The sequence below is a fragment of the Anomaloglossus baeobatrachus genome, chromosome 8 (genome assembly GCF_048569485.1).
Source record: "Anomaloglossus baeobatrachus isolate aAnoBae1 chromosome 8, aAnoBae1.hap1, whole genome shotgun sequence".
Taxonomy (NCBI): Eukaryota; Metazoa; Chordata; class Amphibia; order Anura; family Aromobatidae; genus Anomaloglossus; species Anomaloglossus baeobatrachus.
The window spans coordinates 232349046-232364614 of NC_134360.1; the positions used below are offsets into that span (position 1 = coordinate 232349046).

Below are 15569 nucleotides of genomic sequence, written 5' to 3' on the forward strand. Positions count from 1 at the left end.
ATCTCCTTGAGACATTGAGGCTATGACGGAGCGTAGGGATTCCATCCGTAACCTCCTGACTTTTACGTGTCTGTTGAGCAACTTTAGATCCAGGACGGGTCGATACGATCCGTCCTTTTTTGGGACCACAAACAGATTGGAGTAAAAACCGTGACCTTGTTCCTGAAGAGGGACGGAGGTCACCACTCCTTCCGCCTTTAGAGCGGCCACCGCCTGCAACAGAGCATCGGCTCGGTCTGGTGGTGGAGAAGTTCTGAAGAAACGAGTTGGCGGACGAGAACTGAACTCTATCCTGTACCCGTGAGACAGAATATCCCTCACCCAACGGTCTTTGACGCGTGACAGCCAAATGTCGCCAAAGTGGGAAAGCCTCCCACCGACCGAGGGTGTGGGAATCGGAGACTGCAAGTCATGAGGACGCCGTCTTGGCAACGGTTCCTCCGGCTGTCTTTTTTGGGCGTGACTGAGACCTCCAAGAATCTGAGCGTCTCTGATCTTTTTGAGTCTTTTTTGACGAGGAAAATTGGGACCTGCCCGGTCCTCGAAAGGACCGATAACCAGACTGACCCCTCCTCTGTTGGGGTTTGTTTTGTCTGTGTTGCGGTAAGGATGAGTCCTTACCCTTGGAGTGTTTGATGATTTCATCCAAACGCTCTCCAAACAATCGGTCACGAGAAAAAGGCAAATTGGTTAAGCACTTCTTGGAATGAGAATCTGCCTTCCAATGTCTCAACCACAGGGCCCTACGCAAAACAACGGAGTTGGCTGACGCCACTGCCGTACGGCTTGTAGCGTGAAGAACAGCATTAATCGCGTACGACGCGAATGCCGCCATTTGCGAGGTCAATGGTGCTACCTGCGGGGCAAATGCACGTGTGACTGAGTCGACTTGCACAAGCCCGGCTGAGATAGCTTGGAGTGCCCATACGGCAGCAAAAGATGGCGCTAACGACGCTCCAATAGCTTCATAGATGGATTTCAGCCAGAGCTCCATCTGCCTGTCAGTGGCATCTTTAAGTGCCGCTCCATCTTCAACTGCAACCAAGGATCTAGCTGCAAGCCTGGAAATTGGAGGATCCACTTTTGGACACTGGGTCCAACCCTTGACCACCTCAGGGGGAAAAGGATAGCGTGTATCTTTAAGCCGTTTAGAAAAACGCCTTTCCGGATAAGCGTGGGGTTTCTGGATTGCGTCTCTAAAGTCAGCGTGGTCCAGAAAAGTGCTTAATGTACGCTTGGGATATCTGAAATGGATTCTCTCGTGCTGCGAAGCTGACTCCTCTACAAGAGGAGCTGGTGGAGAAATATTTAACATCTTATTGATGGATGCTATAAGATCATTAACTATGGCATCACCATCTGGTGTATCTAGATTGAGAGCGGTCCCAGGATCAGAATCCTGATCAGTTACGTCCGCCTCATCACCCATAGATTCATCTCGCTGGGATCCTGACCATTGAGATGAATGTGAAGGCCTCTCATAGCGAGCCCGCTTAGGTTGCCTGGGACCATCGTCCGAGTCAGAGTCTTCACCCTGAGGTGTATGTGCCCTTCCCGGAGCTTGGAAGTAATTCAGCTGAGGGGGACCAGGGGGCAATGATTGCACAGTGTCCGTGGCCTGAAGTACAGGCCTAGCCCGCAATGTGTCAAGAATTTGTGACATAGTGAGAGACATTCTGTTAGCAAAAGCTGTTCCTGTCACTTGGACAGCATTCACAGGTGGTACACCCTGGGTCACGTCCAGCGGAGGTTCCGGCTGTGCAAGTGCCACAGGGGCCGAGCACTGCACACAATGGGGGTCATTGGAGCCTGCCGGTAGAAAAGTCCCACATGCGGTACAGGAAGCATATAATGTCTGTGCCTTGCCTTGCGTTTTGTGGACGACATGCTGTTGGCTCTCTGCAATGTGAGAGAGTCTATAGCCAAAAGGCGACCAGCGCTATGCAGTACAAAGTATTTGCAGGAACAAAATACTAAGATTACTACTGGCACAAGAGGGGGTGAGCCCGGAGGGCTGCTTACCGCCCGCTGAATAGCGGGTAAGAGGCGCAGAATTCCTTGTCTGGGTCTCCCTGGCTCCCCTCTGCAGCTCAGCGTGTCAGCAGGAATGGCTGCCGGCGTCTGTGGAGAGGGGCGGCCCGTGGGAGTTCCCAAACAAAAGTGCGGGAAACAGTGTCCCCTCTGTGCCTATTGTGAGGGCTGGAGTATGTAAAAACGACTCCAGCCCTCAGCGCTGATGCACTGACCAGCGTCCCGCCCCTCTTCTGACTGGCAGGTCTGGGGGCGGGAACGAACGGAACCAGGCCGCAAAAGCCGGGGACTCGAGTTATCAGCGCGGCCGCCGTAAAAGCGCGGCCCGCGCTGAAGTCCCCGGCGCACCACAAGTGCCAGCCGCGCCGCAGTCCCAGCGGCCGGCGCGACCGTTCCCCAAAAGTGTGCCCGCTTCAGCGAAGCTGAAATGAGGCCATGGCACAAGCGCCGCAGCGCTGATGTCCCCGGCGCACTACAACACCCAGCATGCTGCGGTGTGAGCGCGAAATGCACGGGGACACAGAGTACCTTGAGGAAGCAGGGCCATGCCCCTGATGTACTCCGCTCCAATCCAGCATCTTCTCCAGGGGCTGTAGATGGAGCACGGTCTCAGTGCCTGGAGACCAGTAAATCCCACTTCACCCAGAGCCCTGTAAAAAGGGATGGGGAAGGAATCAGCATGTGGGCTCCAGCCTCCGTACCCGCAATGGGTACCTCAACCTTACAAACACCTCCGACATACAGTGGGGTGAGAAGGGAGCATGCTGGGGGCCCTGTATGGGCCCTCTTTTCTTCCATCCGACATAGTCAGCAGCTGCTGCTGACTAAAAACAATGGAGCTATGCGTGCGTGTGTGACCTCCTTCGCACAAAGCTAAAACTGAGGAATCCGTACTCCTACGGGAGGGTGTATAGCCAGAAGGGGAGGGGCCTTACACTTTTAAGTGTAGTACTTTGTGCGGCCTCCGGAGGCAGTAGCTATACACCCAATTGTCTGGGTCTCCCAATTAGGAGCGAAAAAGAAAACCCGGTATTGATATGCCATTACAGATAACATGCTGTCTGTCTGCAGCCACTTTGATCTCATTGACTTTATTGTAAAACTGTAAACAATAAGCTTCTAATCACCGTATAATGACAACTGCAGGTAGAAAGGCTGTTATATTTTAAAGCTGTATTTGTACAACGGACTTGGCGTTTTGTAGTAACAAAACTGAGCATTAAACACTATAAAGATATACTAAAACAATAATTGGTACAAAATTTTAACCTTAAACTGATTGATATTTTTGTAAAAGATGGAGATTCACTTTAAATGGGATTGTACTGTGCAAAACGTCTTGTAATCTGCAGTCTTAAGAAACACTACTGCGGAAAGGTGTCTCATCTGACAGAGATGCTATATCATAAACACCAATACCTCCATGAGCTGAGAAAAAGGGCTGTGATAAGTAAATCTTCTCAGCTGACTGCGCTTGGAGGATTGAGGCTGAGAAAAAATCCTTTGTGCTCAGTTAGCTGAGAAGATTTATATCTTCTTCTGTGACAGCTGGTCTCCTTGGCTCTCGGAGGTACGTGTGCTTACAATCAGCTCCTCTGTCAGTTGAAACACAGGTCTCAGGAGCAGTGTTTCTGCAGACTGCAGCCCTTCCTGACAAGTGACTAGGAAGGTAATAACTGGAAAAACAAAATGGTGCATAAAGGGGCTTATTCTTAGTAAATTGGATAAACGTGAAATTGTTCACCTGGAGGATTCACAACCACCACAATCCAATGTAGAAGAAATGGCTGCTGCAGTCCCCAAAGGCAAGGAGAAATGTGTGGAGGATGAAGGGGTTAAATCACTGCGCGGCCATTGACAAATGGAATGAAACCAGGATGGCTTGCTCATAACGTATTCAACGCGTTTCGAAGAACACTGTCTCCTTCTTAGGGAAAAATCATATACCTACCTATTTCTTCTGACAAGTGGCTAGGACTGGCTGCTGTTTGAATTATGTGACGGGGGCCAGTTTATTATTAAAACTTGGAGAACTCCTTTAAAGGTGCAAGAAAAATAAGCCCAAAAGGCCAGATTCATTTACCTGGAGCACACAGTCCTTACCTTCGCTTGTAGTCTTCCACCAATTGTAGACCTCATGTGATAAATGGAAACCACAACATCTCCATGGACGGTGACCCCCAAAGGAAACACCACTTTTCCTTCTTGGACACGATACTCTCTAAAAGATAAATGGAAAAATACTAAAAATGTGAAATTCTTGTGTGTTTGCATAGCTCACACTTACATATGTGATAGCTTAATATGACATATGATAACACTAGAAGTCCCAGAGAGCGGTCATTTAACATTTCTACCTTTGGAACCCAGAAATTTATGGGACTTCTAGTGTTAAGTAACTTCACACATACATTGTTCTACTAATCTTAAATTACATGGTATTAATACTCCTCCATGACATACAGAGCTGCAATAAGGATTCTGCTTTTTCCCGTTGCGCTTTGCTGGTTTTATATAAGCCATGTTTTATTATACTGCCTTGTGGAAAATTGAAACGGAGATTTAAAGGGGTTGAATACACAGCCACGATGGGAATCAGCAGATCACAATAGATCTCTCCCCAGGCTTATGCAACCAGCCAGACAGTTCAATAGCCATCGATAAAATACGAGGTGAGCTTGACTTTACCAATGTGGGGAATATTGACAGACAGGATCCCAAAAATTTCCAAAATTATCAGTAATTTGAAAATATGTAGTCAATTGATGTCTGACAATTGAGAAACAAGCAATTCTTATTTGAGTATATACTATATTTGGGTGTAAATTGATAGGGTGGCAGCCAAAAGAAGAGTTTTTAATGCAGCTGTTGATGTGACGAGAGCATAAGACGTGTTGCAACTCAAGATTAGAACAAGATACAATATCGATTGGATCAAAAACTCTTTCAGGGCTCATACATTCAATGGTATTACATCCATCCTCCTAGTTACAGAGGTGAAATATTGCTCCCATAGTAGTCTGTGGAGCCCCATTATTGCTCAGCATTCCTCCGGTACCATATAGAAGCACAGAGAGGTTTATCTATGTCGGCTTTATCTGTACTATGGACGCTACTTTACCTTGAGTTATGGATCTCAATATCTGGAAGTTTATTATTCCACTAGGTGCAACAGAAGCCTTTATAAAATATGAATGCATCTTCTTTGCTCTCGCATATTGGCAATCTCTTCAAGTAAACAGCATTACACTGTACAGAGATTGCCAAAAGTGGTGCTCTGTGTACAAATGCCACTCCCTCCCCCATTAAGGAATGAATAAAAACGGCTGAGCATCTTACTGAAAACTAAAGACAAGATAAAAGGTCATTACATCACTCACTTCATTCTCTCATAGTCCTGCATTGTGCTAAAGATTCGCGTTTCTCCAATAAGAACTTCACAAAACGGCCGGCAGCCATTCCTCTGCTTGTTGAAGCACGGCACCGGGCTGATGGTGGCACTCTTAATGACAATAGGTTTGCAGTGAGGATGCACAGGTTTGTCAGACACCAGGTCACAGATATGCCCAATATACCTGAACACGAATCATAAAATAATCATATCATTGGTTATTATTGAGTGACTTTTTTCTCATGTACTGCAGGTGTTCTCACCTTCTGTGTGATGGCCATAGCCCTATTCCTGGACGTTTCGCATTTAGCAGCTGGATTGCTGACACCGGATTGGTGAAAAGATGACAAAAACAGAACATGGCGCTGACTAACACTGCAGAGGCGGCACGACCGTCCTGTTCAGTCAACAAGCAGACAGTAAGCACTAAAAACTACTATATATAGTATATACTCTACATGCAGGTTCACTTTTGAAAATGTTAGCATAATTTGCAGAAAGTCAAGTCATTTTTAAAACTCATTAAATTACTTAACCTGTACTGATCACGAGTTACCTCCTGTATTATACTCCAGAGCTTCACTCACTATTCTGCTGGTGCAGTCACTGTGTACATACATTACATTTCTTATCCTGTACTGATCCTGAGTTACCAACTGTATTAGGCTGTGTCCGCACTTTCCGTTTCCACCTGCGTTTTAGCTGCTTTTTAGGTCGGTTTTGAACTGCAGCGTTTTCATGCCAAAATGCATGTTTTTTGATTTTCCAGCAAAGTCTATGGAAAATGGGGATTTCTTGTCTGCACTTTGCGTTTCCAAACGCTGCATTTAATTTGCATAATTTGTGGCAAAAATCATGCAAAGAAGCAGCATGTCAATTGTTTTTGCCATTTGGGCTGCGTTTTGCTAACATTGAAGTCAATGAGAAGTTGCAAAAAGCAAGAAATATCAAAATTTTAGCGTTTAACCTGCTTTTTTGCTGCAGAAACAATGCGTTTTGGACTACCAAAACGCATGCTTTTCTGACTTCAAAATAATGGAATAATATGTCCCTTTACACACACACACATAGTCTGACAATTAAATTAATGAAAAATCTAAAATTTAATGCTATTTTACCGCTAAATAGTATAAAACCGCTATAATTCTATGAAATATAACTATTTTCTTTAGCATTTCAATATTTATATATGTGTTCCTTTTTTCCCCCCTTTTTTTCATTGTGTTTGACTGTTTAAACTTTATTTAGCACTGTCGGTTATGTTCAAAACGCATCTTTCAAAACGCAATGGAAAAGCATGTAAAAAGCGCAAAAAACGCGGCTAAAACGCGGTAAATACGCATGCGTTTTTAGCGCTATTTTGTGGTCAAAAGCAACTTTCGCAAAATCAATTACTGCCTGAGGGTGTGTTTTGAACTGCAAGTAGGACGACGCAAAGTGCGGACACAGCCTTATACTCCAGAGCTGCACTCACTATTCTGCAGTCTTTTTGGAAACAGCAAGATTGGGTATGCAGCTGTGGATCAGAATGTATCACGTATTTCAGTAAAAGAGGCTGCAATGTTTTTTGCTATATCTTGTGCCATGACTAGACCTGTAAAACGTGCCTCAATAGCAATATGCCACATTGTGTATATGTCTGGGGACCATATGTTTACTAACATTGGGTAGGTTTCTGTTTTTTCCTGAATCTAGTCCAGTTCTTATAGAATTTAGCTGGTTAATAACTTATAGGCACATTGGACTTCTATGCTGAAGGAATTTCTCCCACATCTGCTGATCCAGAACTTATGACATCCTATTATATTTCTTCACTTTGGCGAAAACCTGGAGCAATTACTGCACATCTTGTGCCTGCAGCACACCACTCCATACGATGTAGCATTGAGCAATCACTTACCATGCAGTGGATGACGCAGATATTTTTGGGGTTCTGCTGTAACCAGTTGTGCATGTTCTTGCAAACTGCAAATAAATTATGCAAACTTGGAGCTTGTCTTACAGGCCAACTGCATTCTGAGACCTGCAAGAAATAAGCACATATCACGCACATATCAGACTTGTCATACACAGGACAATAATTCGGATTCTGAAAGAAACACTGGAATAGTAAGGCTATGTGCGCACTTTGTGTCGAGGTAGTTGCAGTTCAAAAAGCATCCTCTGGCAGAAAGGACAATGCTTTTGGCTTTAAAAATGCATGTAAAATGCAAAGAAAGTAGCCTATGCGCACCTTGCGGTTTTCATGAGTTTTTAGTGCTTTTCCGGTGCTTTTAGAAACGCTGCAGTTTTGTATTAAATTAAATGGATGGGAAACGCAGCCAAAATGGCAAAAACAATTGACATGTTGCTTCTTTAAACACTGAGTTTTTGCCCAAATTTATGCAAATTAAACGCAGCGTTTTGAACAGCAAAGTGTGCACAAGAAAGCTCAATGTCCCATTGACTTTGCTTGAAAAGCATAACGCAAGCATTTTGGCATGAAAACGCTGCAGTTGAAAAAGCAGTGGAAAAGCAAAGTGCGCACATAGCCAAAGCGTGCCCATTACCAAACTCATTCAGTGCTGATGCTGGTACAAAAGATGCATCCTATATGGAAAAAGAGAATTTTGTTTACTTACCGTAAATTCTTTCTTATAGTTCCGACATGGGAGACCCAAACCATGGGTGTATAGCTTCTGCCTCCGGAGGACACACAAAGTACTACACTCAAACGTGTAGCTCCTCCCTGCGGGCTATATACACCCCCTGGATGACAATCTACCCAGTTCAGTGCAAAAGCTGAAGGAGGACATCCACCCATAAGTAGAGATAAAGTAAAACTCGGAATAACCGGAACTCTGACTACTAACAACAGCCGGTGAAACACACGGAACAAAAAAACTGCCAACAGGCAACAGGGAGGGTGCTGGGTCTCCCATGTCGGAACTATAAGAAAAAGAATTTACGGTAAGTAAACAAAATTCTCTTTTTCTTTATCGTTCCTTATGGGAGACCCAAACCATGGGACGTTCCAAAGCAGTCCATGGGCGGGAATAAACCAAACTGAGAAGTAGGCAAAACCTAACTTCACAAATGGGCGACAGCCGCCTGAAGAATGCGTCTGCCCAAGCTCGCATCTGCCGAAGCATGAGCATGCACTTGGTAGTGCTTCGAAAAAGTGTGCAGACTGGACCACGTGGCAGCCTGACAAACCTGCTGAGCCGTAGCCTGGTGCCTGAAAGCCCAGGAGGCACCGACAGCTCTGGTCGAGTGCGCCTTAATCCCTGGCGGGGGAGGCACCTGAGAACACTGGTAGGCATCGGTGATAGCCGACCTGATCCAACGAGCTAGGGTCGGTTTAGAAGCAGCGAGACCCTTGCGCTGACCAGTGGTTAGCACAAAAAGTGAGGTGCACCGCCTAAAAACGGCGGTGCGTGACACATAGATTCGGAGCGCCCGCACCAAATCCAAGGTATGCAACGCCTTTTCAAAGCGATGCACAGGGGCCGGACAAAGAGAAGGCAATGAAATGTCCTGGTTAAGGTGGAAAGGAGACACCACCTTAGGGAGAAAATCCGGAGACGGACGAAGAACCACCTTGTCTTGGTGAAACACCAAAAAGGGGGATTCCGAAGAGAGCGCAGCCAAATCAGAAACTCTCCTGAGAGAAGTTATGGCTACTAGAAAAACAACTTTCTGTGAAAGTCTAAACAAGGGAACCTCCCTGAGAGGCTCAAAGGGGGGGTTTCTGTAAGGCCGTGAGGACCAGATTAAGGTCCCAGGGATCCAAGGGCCGCCGGTAAGGGGGAATGATGTGAGATGCGCCCTGTATGAAGGTGCGCACCTGAGCCAGTCGGGCGATACGCCGCTGGAACAATACCGACAGAGCCGACACCTGTCCCTTGAGGGAATTGAGGGACAGTCCTAGCTGTAGACCGGACTGTAGAAAAGACAGGATGGTCGGCAAGGAGAACGGCCAAGGAGCATGGTCGGAAGAGCGACACCAGGACAGGAAAATCATCCAAGTCCTGTGGTAAATCTTGGCCGAGGAAGACTTCCGAGCCTGAGTCATGGTGGAGATGACCTCAGAGGGAATGCCTGAAGCCGTCAGGATCCAGGACTCAAGAGCCACGCCGTCAATCTGAGAGCCGCAGAATTCTGGCGGAAGAACGGACCTTGAGAGAGAAGGTCTGGGCGGTCCGGGAGATGCCACGGCACCTCTACGGACAGACGGAGCAGGTCTGGGTACCAAGCTCGCCTGGGCCAGTCCGGAGCAATGAGTATGACTCGACGGCCCTCCATTCTGATCTTGCGCAGAACCCTGGGCAAGAGCGCTAGAGGGGGAAACACATAGGCCAGACGGAACTGAGACCAATCTTGAACCAGTGCGTCTGCTGCGAAGGCTTGAGGATCGTGGGAGCGAGCCACGTAAACCGGAACCTTGTTGTTGTGCCGGGATGCCATTAGATCCACTTCCGGAGTGCCCCACTTGCGGCAGATTGAACTGAACACTGACGGATGCAGGGCCCACTCGCCGCTGTCCACGGTTTGACGGCTGAGGTAATCGGCCTCCCAGTTTTCCACGCCTGGGATGTGGACTGCAGATATTGTGGACTTGGAGTCCTCCGTCCACTGGAGGATTCGTTGAACCTCCAACATCGCCAGACGGCTGTGAGTCCCGCCCTGGTGATTGATGTAGGCAACCGCTGTCGCGTTGTCCGACTGAACTCGAATGTGCCTGCCCGCCAACAGGTGGTGAAAGGCTAGGAGAGCTAGAAACACAGCTCTGATCTCCAGCACATTGATCGAGAGGGCTGATTCGGACGGAGTCCAAGTGCCCTGTGCTCGGTGATGGAGAAATACTGCTCCCCAACCGGAGAGGCTGGCATCCGTGGTGAGGATCACCCAGGACGGAGTCAGGAAGGAGCGTCCCTGAGACAGAGAGAGGGGCCGAAGCCACCACTGAAGGGAGCTCCTGGTCTGTGACGACAGAGCCACCTGCCTGTGCAAGGAAGAGATCCGCTTGTCCCAACAGCGGAGAATGTCCAGCTGCAGGGGACGCAGATGGAACTGAGCAAAGGGAACCGCTTCCATTGATGCCACCATCTGACCCAGCACCTGCATGAGGTGTCTGATGGAATGACGGCGGTGCCTCAGCAGAGAGCGCACCGCCAGACGAAGGGACTGCTGTTTGACTAAGGGCAACTTGACAAGTGCCGGCAGAGTCTCGAATTGCATCCCTAGGTACAAAAGCACCTGGGTCGGGGTCAGAGTGGACTTGGGCAGGTTGACAAGCCACCCGAACTGAACTAGCGTGGCGAGAGTGAGACAGACACTCCGCTGGCAGTCTGCACTGGATGAGGCCTTGACTAGAAGGTCGTCCAGGTAAGGAATCACTGCCAACTCCTGGAGGTGCAGGACCGCAACCACTGCTGCCATGACCTTGGTGAATACTCGAGGGGCCGTGGCTAAGCCGAAGGGGAGAGCCACGAATTGGAAATGTTCCTCTCCGATCGCAAAGCGTAGCCAACGCTGGTGTGAAACCGCAATAGGCACATGCAAATAGGCATCTCTGATGTCGATGGATGCCAGAAAATCTCCTTGGGTCATTGAGGCAATGACCGATCTCAGAGATTCCATGCGAAAGTGCCGCACCTGAACATGCTTGTTGAGAAGCTTGAGATCCAGGATGGGCCGGAAGGAACCATCCTTTTTGGGGACTAGAAAGAGGTTTGAGTAGAAACCGCTGAACCGTTCCCGGGCGGGAACCGGAACAATTACACCGTTGGCCTGCAGGGATGCCACGGCCTGAGAGAAGGCGGCGGCTTTGGAGCAGGGGGGGGGGGGTGGACAGAAAAAATCTGTTTGGCGGGCTGGAAGAAAATTCTATCCTGTAGCCGTGGGAGATGATATCCCGCACCCACTGATCGGAGACGTGTTGCAACCACACGTCGCCGAAGTGGGAGAGCCTGCCACCGACCAAGGACGTTGCTGGCGCGGCCAGATAGTCACGAGGAGGCTGCCTTAGTGGCAGCGGCTCCTCCGGTCTTTTGAGGACGCGGCTTTGCGCGCCAGTTGGATTTACGATCCTTGGCTGCGGTAGTGGACGAGGCCGAGGGCTTAGAGGATGACCAGTTAGAGGAACGAAAGGAACGAAACCTCGATTGGTTCCTGCCCTGGACAGGTTTCTTGGCTTTAGTTTGTGGCAAGGAAGTACTCTTCCCGCCAGTAGCTTCCTTAATTATGTCATCCAGCTGTTCCCCAAACAGCCGGGACCCAGCAAAAGGGAGACTCGCAAGGTACTTCTTAGAGGAAGCGTCTGCTTTCCACTCTCGAAGCCACAAGATCCTGCGGATCGCGAGGGAGTTAGCGGAGGCCACCGCCGTGCGGTGAGAAGCCTCCAGGATGGCAGACATGGCGTAGGATGCAAAAGCCGAAGCTTGAGAAGTTAAGGCATCCGTCTCAGGAATAGAGTCCCTGGAGAGGGAATGAATCTCCGCCAGAGAGGCAGAGACTGCCTTAAGAGCCCACACTGCCGCAAAAGACGGGGAGAACGAGGCTCCTGCCGCCTCATATACAGACTTGGCCAGAAGGTCAACCTGGCGGTCAGTGGGATCCTTAAGAGAAGTGCCATCAGCCACAGCTACGACTGTGCGGGCTGAGATTCTGGACACCGGAGGGTCTACCTTTGGGGACTGGGCCCAGTCCTTAACCACCTCTGGTGGAAAAGGAAAACGGTCATCTGAACTACGCTTCGGAAAACGTTTGTCAGGACAGGCCCTGGGCTTGTTAATAGTGGTGTGAAAGCTGGAGTGGTTAAAAAAAAAACATACTCCTAGGTTTCTTAGGAGAGGTAAACTGGTGTACCTCTACCAGAGAGGGTTGTTCCTCTGACTCTTGTGGGTTGAGGTTCAGTACGGAGTTAATGGACGCAATCAAGTCACTAACATCCGCATCCCCCTCAGACAAGTCAATGGGGTACATAGAGGTAGCGTCTGAGCCCACAGTAAACGAATCCTCCTCGCCCTGCACCTCGGCTCGTGAATCAGAGCCGTGGGACGAGGAAGGAGAAGGTTCCCTGCGTCTCCGTTTAGGGGGACGGGGTCCTAGGACATGCTCTGAGGGCTCTGCAGAGCTCGGAGCAGCAGAGGCACCCTGAGAAGGGGGCTGATGCATGGACAGCAGTGTCCGGGACAGCTTCCCCATGGAGTCGGCAAAAGACTGGGAAATAGCTTGTGAAAAGGAAGCTACCCAAGCCGGGGGTTCAGCCACCGGGGCCGGAGCAGCCGGAGGGACCCCTGAGGAGGCTCCAGGCTGAGACACAAACATGTTAGCACAGGCATCACAATGTGGGTATGTGCTTGGCTCTGGTAGAATGAGCTTACATGCAGTGCATATAGCGTACATGTTTGCAGCCTTGCTTCGGGTGACAGACATGCTGCTGAGGTGGAAGCTCTGCAGCAAGAATACACTCCTGTAGAATGCCCTGAGAGTGTAATAAAAGTCCACAACCGAAGGTTGTGGCTTACCAGCCCGCTCTCTGTGTGCCCTCCGGATTCCACCGCTCAAAGACCCTGTGAAGCGTCAGCCTTCCTAACAGTATACAGCATCCAGCGCCTTCCAGTGTAAGAACGCTGAGAAAATGGCGCTGGGAGAAGGAGGGGGGGGCGTGCATAAGCCCAAGAGCGGGAAAAACGGAGGGCAGAGAGATACAGGGAGAGATACAGGGGAGGGAACATCTCCCCAGAGAGGAGTGCCCTCCCCTCTGCTGGTCGGGCGGTGGGCGGCGCTGTATGCAAAACATGCAGAGAAGCCGAAACCGAAACTAGGCCCAAACTGAAGCCGGGGCCTAGATTTTAAAATGCGGCCGACGAGCAGGCACCTTCGGCGCGGTTCTCAGGGGAAACCGCCAGAACCGGCCGGAATTTACAGTAACGCTAAAACACATACTGTCCCCCCCAATAAAAGTACCCGGGACCCCTGAAAAACGTCTCAATACTTAGCTTTTGAGACGCAGGGCCATGTCCCTGAGTGGGGGTTAAACGCTCCTTCCAGCAGGGACCAGACAGGGCTGCGGATGGAGACCGGTCGTCTGCAAGCAGAGAGGACCGTGGAGGCTCCCACTTCAAACCAGAGCCTCGACAGAGGATGTGAAGGAGTGCGGCATGTGAAGGCACCAGCCTTATAAAGTCAACCTTAACAGCACCCCGACAGAGTGGGATGTGAAGGGACATGCCGGGAGTCCAGACTGGACCCGCTTTTCTTCCAAATCTTTAAAATTAAAATAAAAATGAAAAAAAAAATATCAGAGAATGCAAGTGTGTGATCCTCCTGAAACACAAAGCATTGAACTGGGTAGATTGTCATCCAGGGTGTGTATATAGCCCGGAGGGAGGAGCTACACGTTTGAGTGTAGTACTTTGTGTGTCCTCCGGAGGCAGAAGCTATACACCCATGGTTTGGGTCTCCCATAAGGAACGATAAAGAAATGAGGGGTTCAGTGATTCTTCAGAGCAGATCAGCAGTGCCGAAAAAAATAAATAAATCACATGACATGTCATGCTTTGGACAAACCCAACTTGTTACGCTAGTTTCACACTTGCGTTGAACGGCATCCATTGCATTGCGTTGTGTGACGGATGCAACGGATGTGTTGTATACAGTGGCACAACGGATGCTGCAAAACAAACGCAATTCGTTTTTTGTACAGTTTTACCGTCGGCAGACTATTGTGAACGATCAGCTGATCTCTAACAGTAGTCCACCACCGGGTGATCAGCTGATCACTCACAGTAGCCGGGTGATCAGCTGATCGTTCGGTCGCCGACAATGTGTGCGGGGAGCGGAAGGCGGAGTGCGAAGTGGGTGGAGCCGAGCAGGGCCATGGCTGAGGACGTCAGTGCCGCGGGGACTGCATCGCTGGGGGACAGGTGTGTGAGAGTGTGTGTGTGTGTGTGTGTGCGTGCGATTGTGTGTGTATACATACGGAGTGCGGGGAGAAGGCGGAGCCGAGCGGGGAAGTGTCGGGCTCCCGGCACACGTAACCAGGGTTCCTTGGTTACCCGATGTGTACCCTGGTTACGGGTGGAGGGAGCCAGAGAGAGCATGTGCAGTGAAATCCAAAGGATTCCGCTGCTCAAAAAAACGTTACATGCTGCGTTCCTTCCGCCCGACGCAGCGTCAAAATAACGACGCTGCGTCGTCCAGCATTACAGTGCGTCATCCATACAAGTCTATGGAGAATAGCGCAGTGCGTTAACGGACTGCGCTATTCTCCATAGTGACGGACTCCGCTGAACGCAAGTGTGAAACTAGCCTGAGGGTATGTGCGCACGTTGCTTTTTACCTGCTTTTTTGCTGCTTTTTCTTCTGCGCTGTTTAATGCCAAAATGGATGTGTTCTTCTATTCAAGCAAAGTCTATGGGAATTTGGGTTTCTTGTTCACACTATGTTGTTCAAAATGCTGCCTTTTTGAGGCAGAACTTTGGTCAAAAACTCAGCTTTTCAAAGAAGCAACATGTCAATTGTTTTTGCCATTTGGGTTTTGCACTGCAAAGCTGAGTTTTTGACCAAAGTTCTGCCACAAAAAGGCTGCATTTTGAACAACATAGTGTGAACAAGAAACCCAAATTCCCATAGACTTTGCTTGAATAGAAGAACACATCCATTTTGGCATTAAACAGCGCAGAAGAAAAAGCAGCAAAAAAGCAGGTAAAAAGCAGGTAAAAAGCAACGTGCGCACATACCCTTAGTCGGGTTCCTTCACATTAAGTTTATCGCAGCAATTAACTCTCATTTCTAGGAAAATCTAGTACTAAGCGTTAATACTTATAAGAACTGTGTCATTTTTTTTGTTATTGCAAAAGTCATCTCTTTTTTATTTTTCTGTCTACAGGTTTACGAGGACTTGTGGGACAAGTTGTAGGGTTGAAAGATTATTATTGATATGGTTATTTTTACCATATAATGTACTAAAAATGGGAAGAAAATTCCAAGTGCAGTAAAATGTTGCTGCCATTGTTTTTTGGGTTTCATTTTCATGGCATTAACTGTGCAGTAAACAACCTGGCAACGTGATTTCTCAAATCAGTACAATTTTTATACTTTTTTTTTAGATTTTAGTGGCAAAAAAAAAAAAAAAAAAATCAGAACTTTTTTATTCTTC

General features: G+C 48.6%; 1 protein-coding gene and 1 long non-coding RNA gene across 4 annotated transcripts in view; one reads left to right on the top strand and one right to left on the bottom strand.

Annotated features, from left to right (window-relative positions):
• Positions 1-15569, top strand: part of LOC142248917 (uncharacterized) — a 142020-nt gene that overhangs the window by 60399 nt on the left and 66052 nt on the right. The window contains exon 3 of the long non-coding RNA XR_012724961.1: positions 5676-5841. This is a non-coding gene — a long non-coding RNA (uncharacterized LOC142248917). The remainder of the gene's footprint in view (positions 1-5675; positions 5842-15569) is intronic.
• The window catches only part of DNAJC6 (DnaJ heat shock protein family (Hsp40) member C6), a 110098-nt gene that overhangs the window by 40772 nt on the left and 53757 nt on the right, over positions 1-15569 (bottom strand). For all 3 annotated transcript variants that reach the window (XM_075320344.1, XM_075320345.1, XM_075320342.1), the window contains 4 exons: positions 7323-7445; positions 5686-5819; positions 5412-5606; positions 4135-4252 (listed from right to left, as the gene is read on the bottom strand). In XM_075320344.1, coding sequence (XP_075176459.1) covers positions 4135-4252; positions 5412-5606; positions 5686-5819; positions 7323-7445 — 570 coding nt within the window. The remainder of the gene's footprint in view (positions 1-4134; positions 4253-5411; positions 5607-5685; positions 5820-7322; positions 7446-15569) is intronic.